Genomic DNA, 19609 nt, shown 5'->3' with positions numbered 1-19609 from the left:
ATCAAGGCTTAACAAATTGAAGCGCCTATCTTGGGAATTGAATGACAAATTTGGTTGCTTGATTCTGGCGGCTGCACGTTTTAGCAATCAGTCATTTTGTTTCAAGTTTTCAAATTTTAATTGATTGTCTTGGAATCTTGAACTTGATTCAGGTAACTCTCATCCTTGTTGTTTCAAATACATCCTGTATATAGATGACTGATGCTGTTTTTTCTGAAATCTTGATTTGCTAGTGTTTCTAACTGCTAGCTAAAGCTCTAAAAGGAGCAGGTCAATATGCTGTTGGAGGGAAATAGTAGTCGTCCATTAATGTGCCAACTTACCAGTTGGGCTCAACTGCCATGGTAAGCTAAAAAATGGTAATTGGAACTAACTACTGTAACACCAAAAATCGGCTGAGTTGTCTTTCTGCAAAACATATGCAGGTCAGGCTTTAAACTTCCGTATTCCAAACCTTTCAGATGTTGAAAATTTTCCTGACCTTTAAATCTTTAGCCTGTAGGAAGAAAATTACATATCAAAACATCAGTCATATTAATAATTAAAACTCTGCCATCAGCAATTTGTTTAGAAATAAACCTGTGTTTTCATTTTCATTTTTTTTCATTTTTTATGCCAAGTCAGTATTTTCCAAAAAACCTCCAAAAATTCTGCTCAGTGACTGGGTGCGTATTGACCAATAAGATGCACTGGCAAATGCAGGGAAAAATTCCTCTGCAAACAAATTAGTTGGACCAGACTGTAAACAAGAGACAAGATTATAAAAAACTATTCAGGCTAACATCCACTGCTTTCTGCTGTTGGTGTAAGTCTTCTAGCACTGTGTATAATACTATACAATAAACTAAAAGGGTTTATCATTCTGGTTTTCCAACAAATCATCCCAAAACCTTTAAATTGTTTGAAGAAATTTTCTTTGTTTCCTGTTCTTTGGGTGACGATAAGAAGAAAATCATGTTTGTGTGCTATAAAGTCTACCATTTTTAATGTTTATGAATTTGGATCTAAATTCAAAAATTGATAACAAAAGCTGAAATAATAAATTGTAAACAAAATTTTGAAAAGGTTAAAATGTACAAGAAAAAGTGGCCTGCTGGTGGACTGGAAAGATTTATTTTCGATAACATCAGCCTTCATTATTACTCAAAATTATTTTGTGATAGCTTATATACTGATTTTTTGTATTATATGTAATTTTTCAATGATATTTACCATTGTTTTTTTTTGTATCTTTTCTTGTCATTGTTTTTCGCTTTCGTTCTTTGGGCTCACTTGTTGACAAATTTATTTTAGGAAGGTGAATATGATCTTTATCTTTATCAATAGATCTGTATTATTTTTTTATATATATCATAAACATAACCCTGCTCATTTTCCACTGCTTCACCGAAACGGATGCAGCAAGTACAAGTATGTATTTTCAGGGACCTCAATGCTAAAACTTTGCCTCGTGGGTTATTGACATGTATCATCAGTTTATTCAGCAGCCTTAAGTTTTTTATTTAAGTTATTTTTTCCTTTTTTAGGATAATATTAGAAATAAAAATGACATTCAATGGGCTGGATAATTTAGAATATGCAAAAGGAATCAACCTTCCTAGCTATGATGATTTCAAAAATTTGAAAAGTGCCAAAAAGCTTGCTATTGATATTGGTATGCTGTTATTCTATGATTTTTTTAAAATTTCAACACTAAAGTGTTCTTCAATAATTTTTTCAAGATTTGTAAATCAAAAATTTGTAATCAGAAACAAATTCACCACCACACTTCTTTTGTCCACAAACTTTTGCAAACGTTTCTTATTTTTTACAGGAGGTTCACTGGTAAAAATAGTGTACCTTTCTGAAGTTGAATACAGACGTAAAAGATTGAACAGCTTAACATCATTGGATGTGCCACCTCTAACTAAAGAACAAGAAGATACCAACCAAGCTAACCAGGTGCTTGTTTATTGCCTTTCAAGAATGTTTGAATTGTGAGGCCATTTTTGAGATATTAAAATGACATGACAAATCTGTGATATAAAAGTGTGAGCCTTCGGTGTTGCAGAGCAGTTATTAAAGAAGTTGGACTGACTGATTGGAGGACTTACTGAGCTTAATAACCTAGTTCAGAGTATGAGGCCACCTCCTCTTGGCGTTTATCTGTACCAGAGCTAACCCTGACATTAAAATTACACATTCACCCTGAGCTAATGAATAATATCCAATCCAATGTGAATAAATCACTTTTCATTTCTTTTTCAGTCATTATTTTCAGTTGAAGAGAAGGAACTTTCTGAGGAACGTCTTTATTTCAAGAAATTTGAAACAAAATACATTGATGATGGTTTAAAATTCATCAAGGAGAACCTCTTGTCTTATGGAAGTGACCGATCCAATAAAGTGCTTCATGCAACTGGTTTGTTCCTCTTTTACTTTACACCCTCCCACGAAAGTCCCAGTTTCAAATACCATTTTGACTGCGAGGCACATTTCATAAGATAGTATAGTACAACCACTAACACCCAGATAATCTTTAATGTCGACTTTCAAGTGGGAACCTTCTCCTAATAAGATTTTGGTTATAACTCAGAAAGTTCAAATCACTTCACAATATCTTTCGTTGAGGTACATAAAAAAACAGCAGCGCGATGAAATACTCCAATTGCTATCGGTAGGAGCTATTTCAGGTCTAACTCCTGGTGGGACTTAGGTTTATATTTCTGTGTATCAATTTTATTTCCAGGTGGAGGTTCTATCAAGTATAAAGACCTCATCGAATCAACCTTGGATGTTAAGTAGGTCATTCATTATATTAATATGAAATGTAACAAAATCTACTTTGGATTGTTTATTTTTTTAAATTTACAAAATAGAAAACATGATTGAAAAATACCTGCAACCTAAGCATCAGGCTTTTTTACACACTAATCTCTAATGTTTTTGCTCTTGAATTTCTGTTTTTTAATAATGTTTCTTGCACATTAAGGGTGGAGAAAGAAGACGAGATAGAATCATTGATCAATGGATGTAATTTCCTGTTGAAAACACTTCCCAATGAAAGTTTCACTTTCCATTTGAAAGAAGATGATGAGAGTTCACCGGAGCTGAAATTCCAAGATTTATCTCATGAAGAGTTCTTCCCCTATCTTTTGGTCAACATCGGATCTGGTGTATCCATCATCAAAGTAAGTGAGTTCTTTTTTCAAGTGTTTGAAACTAGAAAAAATCCGAGTATTTTTTTGTTGTTTTTCTTTTGTTTTAATTGTCTTTTATTAGAAGATCTCTCAGATTCTTTATAAAATACTCTTCAATTCTATGACATTTTGAAGTCCTCAAAATGTGAACTTTTTTCAAACTCAACTGTTGTTGTTTTTGTTGTTGTCGAAACTTATAAGGATTCAAAGGTTCCTGTTTCAAAGAAGTTTTTCGATTTTAATTAATGCAGTACCTATATCATTTGTCTTTTTGTCTTTTTGAAGAATCATCGATAACATAATTGAATGTTCAATCGGTGGATATTTATTTGGAAAGTCAGCTTCCTTGCTGATGAAGATGTTTTCAGCACTGTACATATGGTATCGGTGTGACCTCATTGGACAGATACAGCCCAGCGTCTTCGAAAGGGAGGACATTTTTAAAAAGCAATTTTAACTGTGAACAGGGACATATAAGCTTCAACAACACTCCATAAGATTTTTTACAGCATTACATAAATTTAATTCTGTATTTTCTACCCTTTCAGGTTGAAGGCGTCGACAAATATGAACGTATAGGTGGCACCAGTACTGGTGGCGGTACTTTTTGGGGTCTTGGCTCCTTACTGACCGACGCCAAGGTAATAAAAATCATGTCCTCTATTGTGTCATAATTTTTCCATAAAATGTCTCATTTTGTAGGATATACCTACATTATATAATGTTTATTTTCAATGTATTGAAACACACGCGTATACAGATATATGAACCTGTTAGATCGAATTAAGAAGACAACCTCGAACCCTTGGTTCCATTGAATTTGGTTTGATATGTTATGTACCGGGTAGAAAATGATAAGATAAAGAAAAATTTATAACAGTTTACCCACTATTTTTAGGGTTTCGATGAACTCTTAGAAATGGCTATTGATGGTAAAACTAAAAATGTCGACATGTTGGTAAGGGATTTTCTTACTAAATATTTTAATGTATGCTGAGAAAGTGTTCACATACTTTTGAGAGAGATTTTGATATTCTTTAATAAATTTGAATCTCTAATCTGTTATTCAAACAAATTAGATTATTACAGTACCGCTCAAGTTAGGTCCCACGCATCCCCTCTGATATGTTTTGATATAGAGGATGCGCGACGTGTATAAAATTCCCGTCCGAGAGTTATTCCCGTCTTTGTGTTTTTGAATTTTAGAAACCTGATGAGAAATCTTTTAAGTTTCATTAAATTGGATTTAAAAATTTTAATGGCTAGAGGTTAAAACCATGCAATTATTGGGCTTCTAAACCTTTTTAAGGGCTTTGACCATAGTGATTTTTTAATATTTGGTAGTAGAAAATATCAATTTCTGCCTGATGTTGCTAACAAACTTTGGCAAGTCATGGTTTCAGCCCACTTTTCAGGTGCCCCCATTGAGCATGGTGCCCCCAGCAATTTAGGTCCCCTTGAGAAATTGCTTTGAGTTAGGTACCCCCATTCAGCGAAAAAAATTTTTTTTGAATTGACACTTTTTGTTCTTTTGTCATTCCTAAAATCTTAATGATAGCGTAGAAAGCGCTCACGTATGAACGCCTGCTAATAAGCTTTGTTGTTATGCTATAAAGATGGCGGCTGTAAATCAAAACAACCACATTAGAAAAATACAGCAAAAGATGGCGTGATGGGAAACGAAAGAGAAATTGGATGGGAAACTAGGTGCTGGGGTAAAAAAATTCAATAATTTTAAATATTTTGAAATATTCGATTTGGAAAATATAACCAGTCCCAGAGCCTCCATCAAGACAGCTAGGTAACCCCAAAGAATTGCAAGGCATTAGCCCCCCTCTACTAACCTGGCCTAGGTGCCCTTCAGATTTCTGGGAGGGGGGGCTGACACCATGCAAGTTATACATTTTCTGTTAGGCCAACTATCCTGGAGTCTGAAAATTTAAGAATCGCAATGTGAACAAAAAGTGAAGACTTTTGCGAAGAAGATTATTTTAACTTTGAAGATCTCATTTTCGGCGAAGAAAAAATATTTTGAAAAAACTTTTGCGGTAGATGGTGTATCTCTTATCGAACGAAAAATTGATTTTTGGAAAATTCTCCTAGGAGCTTATTTGTCTCAAACATATCAGAGGAGATGTGTAAAGCCTAAGTTCAAGTTCAAATTAGTTAACGAAGTTAATGAAATTCAGAATATCGTTTGCTAAGGGGTATTCTTATTTTTTCCATTCAGGTCAAAGATATCTATGGCAAAGGATACGATTTGATGAAATTACCAGCAGAACTTGTGGCCAGTTCGTTTGGTAAAGCATGTCGAGCTTCTGGCGACTCCAGCGATAAGGAACAAACTGCTAGTAAGACTTTTCATGAACTTCAAATATGATGAGTTGGACCTCGGTTTAATGGACATAAAATTTGATTGAAATGTAGAGCTATCTTCTGACGTGGTATAATGAGACAACTCTACAGTAAGCTCTCGCTTATTTGAACCTCTATTATTCGAATCATTCAAGGAGAAACACTCTTGAAGTACTTTCTATAAATCTTATCTCTTTGTAAGTCGAACAAATCCCCCGTTTGAGTTCGAATTAGTGCGAGTCAAATATAAATTTTAGTTATTTTGTTAGCAGAGTATTGGTTGGCTCTTTAAGTGTTAAAACTAATTTAAAAAAGAACCTGTTTTGTTTAAGGTATGTGTTCACCTTCCTTGACACATTCTCTTTAATTGATCATATCTTTAGAACAACTAATTTTTATACATCAAAAGTATATATTTTCTGAAAGCCAATAATATTCTCTTTCTAATGGTAAAAGTTTCAGCTGAATTTAAAAAACTGGGCAGGATATAATTAAAATCTTAAGAATTTTAACCTTACCTACTTCAAAGAAGTTAAAGTCACCCATAGCTTTTGAAATCTGAAAAAATAATTTCGATACTATGTTCCCAATAGATTGAACCAAAAAAATGTCTTAAGATTTTTTTTTGGATCGGCTTTAACTCGAGAAAACTTAAAAATTGTTAAAATTTGGAAAAAAATCATTCATTTCTCGATTTTTTTCCACTTAACCTGAAATTGTGAAGCTTTAACTCGATTAGAAAAAAAATCCTAAGACATTTTTTTAGTTCAATTCTTTGCCGAAAATATAAAAAAAAAATTAAGTTCATAGCTAAATGCTATGGGTGACTTTAACCTCGTTAAAAGTAGTATGGTATGGTAAAATTTCATTTTTTTCTACATCAATTTGAAATTTTTGACGAGATAATTACTGTTTAATTAAGTAATCAGAGAAATGTGTCAAAAATGTTACTATTCAATAGATGTGAGAATAAACATCAGCTGAATTCTCTCTTTTCTCTTTGTTGTTTCCGAAAGAGACAATTATTTGAGTAAATAATCCATGATAAGACGAACTTTGTTTTAAAATTTAAATGGTTATAACTCTGGATCAAAAAAAGATTTTAAGATCGCGATTTTACCAAAATGAAATCCAGTAACTTTTCTTCCACTTTGACTGAAGAAAAAATTTTTGACAAAAAATCGGAAAAAAGGTGTACACATACCTTAATTATATTTGTTATTTTTTGATCAGAAAAGTTTCGACCACAAGACATCGCCAAGGCTCTACTGCGCATGATCAGTAATGATATCGGACAGGTAAATGGATGACCGTTGATTGTGCGCTGAGTTTTTCTACTGATTGTTTTTTTCTGAGGCTGAGCATGCCAGGACTTCATTTCATTATATTATTGAGAAGGAGCCAAAAATAGTTTATAGAGAGCCTTGATTTCTTGTTACTAGTGTTGTTGATTTATGTCAGCATACATTTTAAATAAACGAGTAATGTTACCATGGTTTTAACTTATCTTTCCCCTACATACAGATTTCTTCACTTTACGCACAAGTCCATGGCCTAACACGCATTATATTTGCTGGATACTTCATCCGTGGTCATCCAGTGACCATGCAAACTATGTCATATGCTGTCAAATATTTCTCCAAGGTAAGATTATATTCTTTCATATGAAAAGGAAATCTTTAGACCGCAAAATAAAACAGTGTCATACTCAAATCTGATTTGCGGTGAACATTCAATCCTTCGATTGTTAAAATTTGGTTAAAAAACTGACAGTCCGCATATTTCGATATATTACCGAGTTTATGTATGTGTGTTTTTCAGCGACGGAGACGGTAAGGTTCTAATTTGACTAGGTAATGACCAGTTGAGGACGACGGTAAATCAGCACTTTTACCGTCCTCGATTTTGCAGGGCAGAATTGCGGGCTATTCCAAATCGCTTCACTCACTTTACCGTCCTCAAAAGTGCAAATACATAAACTCGGTATTGCTCTTGAAGGTGGAAAGAAAATATATTGAAAAGTAATACCGCATTGGATAGATCATTTTAAGTGTATGTTTTTGAAATTTACAACCCCTCCAAAATGGACCCATTTTCGGCCATTTCTAGCCATTTTTAGTCTTATTTCTGGAGGGCTGTAACTTTTTTCTTTAACCCTTTGAGTGCCAGGGTCCTTTTTTCTAAGTTTTTTTTAAAAAATCGCTAGTTCAAACTTTAAGGGCTTATATCTCCTGATCTAGAAGGAATTAGAAGCTCGTATATAGCTCGTTGGATAGCTTAGAGTCTCTTCTTTCTTTTGGGCGCCTTCGGCGCCGCCCGATTTAGGAAGGGCGTGGTGTGCGGTGCCCAAGGGGGGGGGTAGGTTAGGGAATTAAAGCAGTCAGGCCCGCTGCGCGGACCTGACTGAACTGATGAAAAGGTGCCCAGTGGTAAAATTTCAAATCAATTCACTAGAAGACAGAATAAAGTAAAACAGGGCCAAATTTGGAGGTTCTTGGATCACTCGTTGACCAAAAATAGTCAAAAAACGGTCAGAATCTCAAAAAAGTGAATTTTTGTCAATTTTTTGCATTTTTTTGACTTTTTTGCTTAAAATTTCGCTGGAAAGACTCACTTTTGAATTTTTTTTTGCTTGACCATAAAGGACAATCTAATTCCTACGAGTTCGACCAAAAATAACGATTTCTAACTCAAACTGGGCATTACAGGAGGGCTTCGCCCTCCTATATAGCCCATGTCGTATATATACGACATCGGCACTTAAAGGGTTAAAGGGATGCAAAAGTTCTGTATAGTTTTTGAAACCAGCAAATGTAACAGAAAAGCATAAATGCAAATTTTTTTTGTTAATAATTCTTCATTTTACAACTTTGAGATCTTTTGAATAATTTTTAAACCCACAATTCATCAATTCGTCATAGAAATGTATTAAAGTGTATGACTGCGAATTATTTTTGAGACAGACTTTACTGTGCAGCTTAGGTACCCTCTAATTGAAGCAGCTATCCACTCATCTATTTTCCAGGATTCACAGCAAGCCCTATTCTTACGTCACGAGGGATATCTTGGGGCAATCGGTGCATTTCTAGCATCTGCAGGTATCTTCTTTCTCAATTTTTGTTAAATAGTTTATTGTGCGAGTGTCTTTTCTGACTTCAACAGCTCGAAGCTAATTCTCACCTACCTCCTTAGGGTTCTGTTGGCCAACGAACACAATGTTACCAGGTGCGATGGGTGATATTGTTGCCAAGCAACCTATTAAATGATTAACTTATTACCCTTCTTGCTTTAATTTCCAAACATTTTTAACATTCAAGCTTCGATTAATGGCAGTGTCCATTGGAATGAGAATTTCGCTGCAATGACTGCTCCAGAAGACAATATACAAATTACTGAGAAAAGCTATAAAATTGTAAGTTTTGATTAATTCAGTCCTCCTTTTGTAACAAACGCACGAGACACCCACAGTCTGTGTTTCTGTATTTGGATATTCTGGGTTAAATTCTCTTGCTTTGACGTTACCAGTATTAATTGGTGTTTAAATCTTCTAGATAAAAAGCCTTTTCTTTAGAGTAAAAAAAATCGTTCTGCGTTTATGGAGAGATTTTGCGGGTGAGAGCTGCGGGTTATTCCAAATCGCTTCAGTCACTCTACCGTACCGTCCTCAAAAGTGCAAATACATAAACTCTGTCAAACAATGGAAGTCCGAAATGTATAGTGTCTATAATTATTGTTCGTTCGCTCTCTTTGTAGTACGACTACGATACGTTCGAGTTGGATCGTGTGGAACATTCCTTCGATAGATGCCCTTTATTAGTGTCCTTGCAACGCACCCATTCTGATCTCGTCAATCTGGGTGCAAACAAAGAAGCAAGACAATACTGGTTGGAAAAACTCGAAAACGAGGCTGATAACGTAAGTTGTAATTTTCAAACCTTTTTTTGACTATATATGTTCTTCTTACAAGGTTAGTGGCTCACTTTTTGTACGTGCTTTTTACCTGAGTATTTTATCGAAATTATCATTTATCGAACATTCAATGCACACAGAGTGTACTATGAAACGTAAACATGAGGTACACTCTGGTACAGAGTATAGATAATTTAGCTTAATAAGATCTTCTGTTATCTCTCATTATAGTTTATGTGGCAAGCAGTTGAGAGCCAAGCTGAAAAGAAAGACTCGCAAATTCGAGGCGAACAGATGAAAGACGCATTCTTGAGACGCTTGAATCATCTGAAAAAATTTCCATACGCTCTTGGTAAATTGACCATACACTCATTGCTGGAGTTGAGGAATCAATATTTGAATTTATACGAATTCAACGACTCTTATTTACAGGTGGGTTTCTTGAATTCTTTCACTCGTGTATTTTAAAATTGTTCAGCCGAAGTGTCGAATGTGATAAGTGTTGTCAAATAATTTGCTACTATTCAAATATTTAAAAACAAAAGTTTTCAGTGTTGTTTTGTAATGGTTGCTTTATCTAAGAACAATTTGCTTGATAAGGCAAACATGTATATAGTGGAATTGGAATTAGGCTAAAGTCACAAAAGATTGCTTTAGTATCGTAGTAACTTAAAGTTCGATATTTCTTGATTTTATAGCTCCGCCAATTGGGAACGGAATCGTCTCTTAGTGTTCTTAATAAACATTTAAATCATATTGATTCACTTGATCCACCCCACAAAGATGAGGAAATAATAAAAAACTTGTTGGCTGCTAACTGCTTCCAAATGACTGGCCAAAACTGCTCCAGGTATTATGATACTACATTCATAATCTGATACATCAGGCAAAATTACCAAGGACTACTTTAGCGTACAAACTTTTGCGAGCAGAAACTTTCGCGAGGTCGCAAAATTTGCGACATTTACTTTTGCGAATTTCAGGAAAAAATGTTTTTCGCGAGCATAAACTTTTGCGAATCGTTGAATAAAAATGAGAATTTTCGAATAAAAATTGCCTTGAAAGTGAAAAATATTCCTTAAATCTGCTAAAGACGGTTGATCTCAACTTTAAAAAGGCATTAAAGAATAATATGCCAAAAATTTGATATTTATTACGATTTCGAGGTGTTATAGATTTCCAAACTTTTTGAGAATTTTTCGCGAATTGCCCTGTTAAGAATTTTTAAATACATTTACTTTCGCGAAAAAGGCCAAAATTCGCGAAAATCGTGAAAGTTTCTGCTTCCGAAAGTTTGTACGCTTAAAGTAAAGTTATTTCATTTTTTATGGAATATGTTAATTTCTTGACTTTCTTTCTCTGATGATTTGCAATTTTCTTTGTTCCAGCTTTGTAAAAGAACCATATGCATCATTAGAAACAGAAAGACATAATATGCAACGTAGGGTTTTTTTAATTTTCAAAACAACAAATTGTGCCCTATTAGTCCAATGGCCACCTTAGTTCACCTTGACATCGAGTACATATGGGTTTTTATTGCATTTCCTATTACTATGGTATATACTAAGTCTAAAAAGCCAAACTTGCCCTCCCCAAGTCTTGGGGAAATTTTTTTACACGGTTTTTAAGGAATGACATAAAAAATGTTAAAAATCGTGAAAAACAAAACAAAAGATGGTCCAAACTTAGTCAAGTTTATACTCGTTTGAAAGATATTTTCATGTAGATTGCGAAAATAATGATCCTAAAAGTTTCCGTATATATAAATTTTGAAATATTTCGAAAATACTGGAAAAAAGTGTTAAAAATTAAGAAATTCCAAATGTGACAATGCAATGAGATATCAGAATCTCAAGTAATTATTGGCTGGTAAATGATACAGCACAAAAAATAATTGTCATTTTCATCATCTTCATCGCTATAACTACTATCCAAATGCTCTTTGTCATTTTCACCATTGTTTAACATTTTAAAATCAGACTCTTTATGGTTCTCGCATTCTTTACAACCACAAAATTCAGTGCAGTCAACTTCAGCTTCTTTACAGGGGCATTTCTTGTTAATACATGTTGAAGATGCACATTTGCAGCGGGTTATCTGCAGAATCTTTTCTGGAGCAACATCGACATCGGCTGGAAGCATGGTCGGCGTCAACGACACTCCATCTTCACGTTTCTCATAGCCAGTCATAAGGATTCAGGTCTGGGGGTTGCCACTGACACAATTTTTCCCCATGATTGCAACAAAATGCCCTCTCATGATGTTCAATTCGAGAGCTTTGTCGGTTGGTGGCAAATATTTGGGTGTGGGTGGTTTGGTTGACTTCTTCGAACCATCAGTCTTGCTCACCCAGATGGTACGTCTATTTGTAGATGAAGATTTGTTAGTTTGGCCATAACACTTTGCCACAAACTGCGTTCCTTCTTTGACCACCAATTCTATTGGAGAGTTGATGTCATCCATATGCAAAAAAGGAACTTTCTTAGCAGCGTTGATTGCTTTTGATTTTCCAATATTGAACAGCATCGGGACTGTATTACAACCAGAGAGTGCTTGGGTAATGTTGGCTAAGATTTCCGCTACGTTTAACCGAATTGTTGATGTTAATAATTTTGTTTTCTTTTGTGAATGGATCCATGTAGATCTTCAAAGAGCACTTTCTCTCAAAGAAATGACCACGTAGAAGAAAGAAAACATCTGTGTCTGCACTTAAAACTTTGATCACCTTTTTCTCTTCATTATTGATGCACTCAATTTGTTGGGGTATTATGTAGTTGGCTTCATCGTACTACGAAGTCAAATCGTGACGTTTGATGCGGACACCTTTAAAAACCTGCATAGGAAAGGAAATAAAAAATACATTCTGGAATAATTAATAGACAAAATATTTGTAACTCAATCGTTTTAATGTTATTCCAGTGTGCCCGGTAAAATAGATTCTAGTAAATAAGTACATTCATCTGATGGCTGTCGGTGGAGCTGGGAGTGTCTATCCCCTTTTCTATTTGCGCTAGACCTGGGAGATCGAATGCCGAGGTAGAGCGCCACATCTAATCTCAGCTCCCAGTAACTTACCTTATTTCAATGAGATTTTCTTTCGTTTTAGATGACAAGATACAAATTTCCTTTAGGAGCAATTCCTCCAAAGTAATTGATGATTCCTTCTGAAACTACCGACTCTTGCATTTTGCATATCTCCTTTAATGCTACCAGCCAACGATGATGCTTTTTGGAGATAATACTCAGCATTGTCAACCAAATCCTTTACAGTACCAGTCGAGGGCCAATAAATGTTGTGCAGCATTGCAGCATTCCTCCTCCATCAACAACTACTGCCTCCACGAGAACTCTCCTGACACTTAAGATTTTTCATTAAGACCGATTTGCAATTTGGGTACCTGGGTTCTATCCAGATTCCTTGAATAGTGCAGTTGGAACAGAAGCGAGCTCGCAATTGAAGATGTCTTCGAACTCCATTTGATTTGTTCAAGAAGATAAAGAACACGGGAGAAAATGACGTTTGTGTTGTACAGTATGTGGCCCCCAAAACGGCGATCAAATTTAAAATGTCTCTCAAAGCTAGAGGAAAAGAGGTTTTACAAAAATTTTTCTTGCATGCAAAACTTTAACATCTCTACTTTATTTCCCGACAGTTCTTTTTCAAAATTTTCGATTTCAACATTATTTTTCAATCGCTTAAAGATAGGTAGCTTTTTTCTAATGGCCCCCAAAACGGAGGTTTGCAATTTTAGCGATTTTTCGAGATATCTTTAAGATATTAATACAAAATTTTGACCATAGTTTTGAAATGTGATTTAGAGGGTTTTGGGCATAAATTTGTTTGATAAAATTTTTACAGTATACCCCTGGTTGTCAAAATGCAGGTTTGGGGCCCCCAAAACGGAGGTGTAGTTAAAATCAAATTATTAAGCCCAGTGGTAATAGCCAGAAAAACTATGAACATATTTGTGTTTACCCTTAAATGTACGACCCGATAGATGTAAAATTTATGATTTTTATGAAATATTTCAAGATTTTCGATATTGCAAAGTCCAAACTGAAAATTTAGAAGTTTTTAAAATGACAATTTAGACTTAACAACGTCTTAATCAAGTTTCTGAAAATCAACGTCTTTTGAAAATAGTTCCATTCATGTATGGAAAAAGCTGTGAAAATTTGAGAAGAAAAGCTTAGCTGAAACTGAAAATATTAAGCTTTAAAGGTATTTTTCTCCTATATTTTGCAAAAAAATGACAGAATTTGCCATTTTTGCTGATTCAGCGAAAATTTTTATATATAATGTTAATTTTTTGTTATAAGCTATTAACTCAAGGTGAAAGGAATAGAATTCCAAGATTTTTTGCTTTTTCTCATATTTAGAATTTTCGGTTTTATCAATGCTGATTCTAGGGTCCCAAAATACTGGTTGACCTTTAAGATGCTATATCTTTTACCCATCCTCTAAAGTCACATATGTATCTGCATTTTATGAACGGCATTAGAAAGTTTCCTATACCCCATTTTCATAACTTATTTTCAATATCCAAGGAGCTAGAGTGAGTTATATGCAATTTTTATCTAATTTTGGTGTTAAAATATCTCCTTCATACGCAAATATGTTATTTTGAATCTGTCTCAAACCATCAAAAACATGCTCATTTTTTAGTATAACCATCATTCTTTCTAAATAAACAAAAATCGTTTAATTCTGATAAATCTACAAGTCAGAATCCTCATTTTAATGACAACCTCCGTTTTGGGGGCCGTCCCCGTTTTGGGGGCCATATACTGTATCCATTTTTTCATTCTTTCTCTTTGACTGTTTGTCGATCACAGATTGCATGAGTATCAATGCTTTGAGCTGATAGTGGCTCTAAACAAATCCGGAAGATCTTTTCGAAGGTGATCATCTACTTCTCACCAATCTCGCGAGCCTTATGGACATTTATAGAAGAGTCAGATTCTCCACTGTAGATGTTGACGAGTGTATTAGAGGCATGGGTGTGAATTTGAAGTGGGTGGATGAATTTCTCTAGAGCTTTTCTGATTTTCATACGATCGTTGTTATCTAATTTGATTCTTCCATTTCCTTCTTCCTTGTATTTGTCATTGTCTGGTTGCCTTTTATCCCTTTGTTCACCAAGCTTTGTCACGAGCTCTCCACAGATATGATGACTATTTATTTGCCCAGATTGCCACTGTCCTACCAATGTTAAACTTATCAACGGATAAATAGGTTGACCAGCCTAGCCTGAATCAGCAACATCTGAAAATATGGTAACAAGAATTTGAGATACTTACTAAACTGTACCAAATCAGATTCGTGCAGTTTATGATGTTTGAAATAAAAATGCTTTTACCTTTTCCTACTTGCATGTAGGTTGATTCGATTGCCATATCACTCCATATACCATTGAATCTTCCATCTTTGAGTCTTACCACATTCTCTCCCTTCATAAAGTGTTTCAGTAGATCGCTTGGCATCTTGTGCATTGATCTGAGGTAGACGATTCCATCACGGGCATAGTTCAGATGGCCAGCAGCGAAGAAGTACGGGATCATCGTTTGACAGCAGTGTAAATGCAATCCAAATTCTCCTTCTCTCTCTGCACGTAGATATTTCATCATGAGGAACACTGGATCAATGAGATTCGTTATCCAATGTTGTGAAATTACATAAATATACGTATAGAAGAATAACACCCATCGTGTCTATTTTTTATTTGCTTTGATTCAAATCTTTATTTGAGCCATTTCAATCACTTCAGGGAAAAAAAGTAAGACGGCACTGTAAGGGTATTCAACTTGGCGAAAAATGCACTGTAAGGGTGTATTTTTCGGGAAAAACCACTGCACTGTAAGGGTACAATTTTGGGCGCCAATTTTTAGCCCGCACATACCGTCAGTCCAAAATCCGACTCCCCCCCGGGTGCCCCGGGTGAACACAGTTACCTTCTGACCTGCTTTGTTGGAAACACTTTCCACATCACACATGGCTGTTAGAATCGTGGATGGATCTGAAGATGGTGTCTTGTTGATTGATGGTTTGTACTTCACTGCTGTCATTCTTTTTGGATACTCCATTTTCTCTCATCTGCTTTGTATTATATCCTTCAAAGTCGGGAATATTTGGATTTGTTAATGTATCTTTCATGAAATCAAAATCTTTGACATCACTTCTCGAAGACGTTAAGAGCTGATTATATAACAACATCAGTAGAGCTTCCTTGTTGCTAAGTTATTTGGCTTTTGGTCTTCTTTGAAGATTTGGGTTTTTGGTTCTTAGATCTGTACTAAAATTTCTAAAGGCCTACTCTTAGGTTCCAAATAAACGGGGGGGGGGTTCGAATAAACAGGGGGGTTGGAAAAATTTCTAGATATTTATAAACGAAGGGGACATAATTGCTGGGGGGTTGGAAATTGTACTTCTGAAACACAAAAATAAGGTAAAAATAGACTAAAATCAGGCTATTTAGAGCAAAATACGGGGCCTTCTCTTTGACAGCTGAAAATATTCTTAGAGATTAATAAACGGGGGGTCCTAATAAGGTCCGGGAGGGTTGGAAAATTTTCGAAAAATTAACAAGCGGGGGGGGGGCGTTTATTTAACCTAAGATTATGAACTTTTCCTTGTACTAAGATATTTATATATACGGAAACCCCTAGGATTATCATTTTCACAATCTACATAAAAATATCTTTCAAACGAGTATAAACTTGACTATGTTTAGACAATTTTTCAATTTTTTTTCACGATTTTTTGACAATTTTCATGTCATTCCTTAAAAACCGTGTAAAAAATTTTCCCCAAAATTTGGTGAGGGCAAGTTTGGCTTTTTAGACTCAGTATATACCATAGTAATAGGAAATGCAATAAAAACCCATATGTACTCGATGTCAAGGTGGCCTTTAAAATTGCTACTTGGCCATTGGACTATATTCGATGAGAATTTGTTAGAATTCCAGTTTTTCACAAACCTCGATCTGTTTTTTTTTTTTGACGATTCTTTAAATTTAGGTATTTGGGTAAACAAACAAATTGTGGCTAACTCGTATATTGAACAGACACTAAATGACTAATGTTTTGTACATGCCATTTCACGATCGAAAGGAATAATGGGTAATTAGGACAACCGCGCTTTGATAACGACTTAAGATTTTTGAGGTTTCTAACCAACGGGAAGCTGTGATGGGGGCGCAATCACTCCTGATTACCCATGATTTATTTCGACCGTGAAATGGTCTATCTGAAAACGTACTTTTAGATGTAATTTTCCTCAACTTTAGCACGTCCATGGTTACGTGATGATATGGAACAATGGAAATGTAGAATGAAAAACGACAAACCTCACCAAAAAGTCGTCATATTTGTCGACAAAAGTGGCGTCGATATCGTACTGGGTGTCTTTCCGTTCGCGAGACATCTTTTATCACGAGGTTCAAAGGTGAATGAATTTTTCTATGATTTTCGTTTCAATAATGGAAAAAAACTTGCGTAGTAGGAGAACTTTCATCTCTTCAGTTTTGTCAATGTATAGTAATTTACTCTTTTTGTTCAGTTTACGCCGAAAGCAAAAAAATCTCCTGCATGCCAGTTATTTACCCCTCTTTTACAGGTTATATTGGCAGCAAACACAGGATACGCTCGTAACGATATCTTGCATGATGAACTGGTTGTGCTGGCGGACAAAGTGGCTGAAATGTGCCCCATTATCAAGTAAGGAACTTTACGAATCTTCTTTCTCTATGAGGTATGCGAGAATAACTACTAACAGGTCTGCAGATGTCTATGTAGATAAAGCATTTTTATCTTGTCTGCACTATTGACAACCAGAAATTCCTTTATAACGATTGATCTGGGACACTCCCTTTATATATATCCCTGGACCAAGTTACTCAATGCCGGCCAAAAAATATTTTATGATCGAGTTTTTTTTTGAAATTGGCACCCGCGGAGAGAGCGCTATATCTAGTTTTGCTTGTACACTAATGATATAGCGCCGTTTGTCGTTAGGCAAAGTTTCAAACACTGTACAGTGGCTTCTTTGCGGCTACCAACTTTCAAAAAAACTTCGATCAAAGATGGTGGATATAGCTTGGTGCAGGGATATATAAGGGTCAGTGATCTGGGAGGGTTCTGAAAACTTTTTGATCAAACCAAACAACATTGTAAACTCCACCGTACTACAAGGTTACGTATATTGTTGAAGTTTTTTTACCAAGGTATTTAACGGTTGTGATGAATATCTATTTTTTTTTCTCTATGGTAGTAAATCATTAATGATGGGAGATTTGAAGATCATGGAAACTGGTTCATGCTCACAAAGTCTACAACTAAGGTAAGAAACACTAATTTACCCTTAGAATACCTTATTACCTCAGATTTATGTAAAGCCTTAAGGGCCACATGGAGTGCCTTAAACTTGTCCAAGAAAAAAATGAACATTACAAAAAATATTGTTGCTATTGTTTTCCAAAATCAGCAAAGCTTCTGATTGATCAAGCGCTGAAATTCTATTATAATGTCACGTGACCTAGGTATGATTGCTTACTTAACCACAGCGCTTCGGGCTTTACATTAATCTGTGCTTATTACACGAAAATCTACTTACTTTGAGTTGAAAAGAATGGCATGTCTTTTTTTGTTATTCTTTCAGGGTGATCGAGAACCGGTTGGTGAAGGCCATGCAGAATGTAGATCTTGTCGTTCTCGTTGGTGTCGATAGGTAATTATAAATGATTTCTTATGTTTAACTCGGCAATCCAACCTGACTTTATTTGAGGTAGAATCTAATGGTCTAATTGTCTGCCTTCCATGTCCGTCTGCCCGTATTTCTTTATTTGTTCAAACTTATTTTGCACTGCCTTGAAGTTTTAAAAACTGTTGGAGTATAATTAATTTGAAGTAGGAATGTTTGTTAATTTTTTTTAAAGCTATTTTTTGAGGCTTTCACGAATTCTTCACTAAAGCCGCGAAATAGATTTTAAATTTGCGAAACCTTTTTTAAATCTCCATTTACTTCTCCATTTACTTCTCAACCCCTGGAAAGGTTTCAGGATTAACAAAAATTTCAAATATGTTTATTGTTCAGGGCAATTTATACAAACTTCGAAGAGGAATTTACTTGTGAATCGATACACTGTGCTATCATCAAAGATCCTTGGCTTGCTAATCATCTGGGTGGCCAGGTCAATGATGTTGTTTTTAAATATCAGCAACCTTGTGGAAAGAGGAAGTGAGGTTTCGGTATGACGCTTCTTTGGGAGATTTGTAGCTCTAAGGCGGCTTCAAAGTATCAATAACTTTCTAAAAAGAAGGTGAAGTGAGCAAAAAGAAAATGTTTCTGACTTTGTAAAAGGAAGTCGAAGTGAGCAAAAAGAAAAAGTTTTGAGAAAGCAAATGTCAAGCATACAATCATACTAACATTGAAATACCTAGTCTCGAGACAATACCTAGGTATTAACGGAATCTGTTAAAAACGGTTTGCTCGAGGAATCAATACTATCTGGAATCTTTATTATTGTTGAGTTTCAAGTCTTCCGAAAGTTCCTACTCCAAGTTGATAGACGAATAAAAACCTGCGCATTTAGAAGGCCCTAGAGAAAGTTTATAAAAAGCAATTTATAAGTCGATAGTCGGATAGTTTTTTATATCCTGCCTTATGGGGAAAATCATCCTAAAATATTTTTAAGGTATTCTTGAGACATGATGCAAATTCTACCTAAAATTAACATGTTACACATTTTTGTGAAAGTTTTGAAGATTGCTTGGGGATAAGAGTACATCCATGAAAGGAGAAAGCGTGTACAGAAAGTTGATTGCTTTCAGCCGAACATGGTAACCTATCCCGACATGCGTCTTTAACTAGCATAATTTATCTAAAAAAAAATGAAAGTTTTGCTTATGACCATAGCACTGTAGACTCAAGATTTCGAACTTATAAAAAAAACTGTCAACTTTGAACGATATCACATTGCTGCATTCCTTTAATAAATTTCATGGTTTTTGACAATAATATACATATACATAGTTTAAATACCATACATGGTAATCTTTTTAGTTTTTTTTTTGATAATATTTTTATCCAGTATAAATGAGATATATATTTTTATATGATAGACAATTTATTATTACCATAAGGGAAGAAATTTTCGCGGAAGAAATT

At 34.9% G+C, this 19609-nt stretch overlaps 1 protein-coding gene across 1 annotated transcript; it reads left to right on the top strand.

Moving 5' to 3' along the window:
• Window positions 1-1530: 1530 nt before the first annotated feature.
• Window positions 1531-19587, top strand: LOC136802991 (4'-phosphopantetheine phosphatase-like). Its single transcript, XM_067059739.1, has 21 exons — window positions 1531-1654; window positions 1814-1941; window positions 2248-2401; window positions 2729-2780; window positions 2972-3170; window positions 3728-3820; window positions 4078-4137; window positions 5410-5530; window positions 6768-6832; window positions 7059-7178; window positions 8560-8632; window positions 8852-8946; window positions 9288-9449; window positions 9675-9875; window positions 10142-10293; window positions 10832-10884; window positions 16731-16888; window positions 17060-17160; window positions 17714-17782; window positions 18101-18169; window positions 18536-19587. The coding sequence occupies exons 1-21, from the start codon at window positions 1546-1548 to the stop codon at window positions 18681-18683; spliced, it is 2382 nt and encodes a 793-aa protein (XP_066915840.1). The 5' UTR covers window positions 1531-1545; the 3' UTR covers window positions 18684-19587.
• The last annotated feature ends 22 nt before the right edge of the window (window positions 19588-19609 follow it).

Source organism: Clytia hemisphaerica, unplaced genomic scaffold, assembly GCF_902728285.1.
Source record: "Clytia hemisphaerica strain Z4C2 unplaced genomic scaffold, Clytia hemisphaerica genome assembly, whole genome shotgun sequence".
Lineage (NCBI taxonomy): Eukaryota > Metazoa > Cnidaria > Hydrozoa > Leptothecata > Clytiidae > Clytia > Clytia hemisphaerica.
The sequence above is the reverse complement of the archived record's forward strand: the minus strand, read 5'-3'. Positions and strand labels throughout refer to the sequence as shown.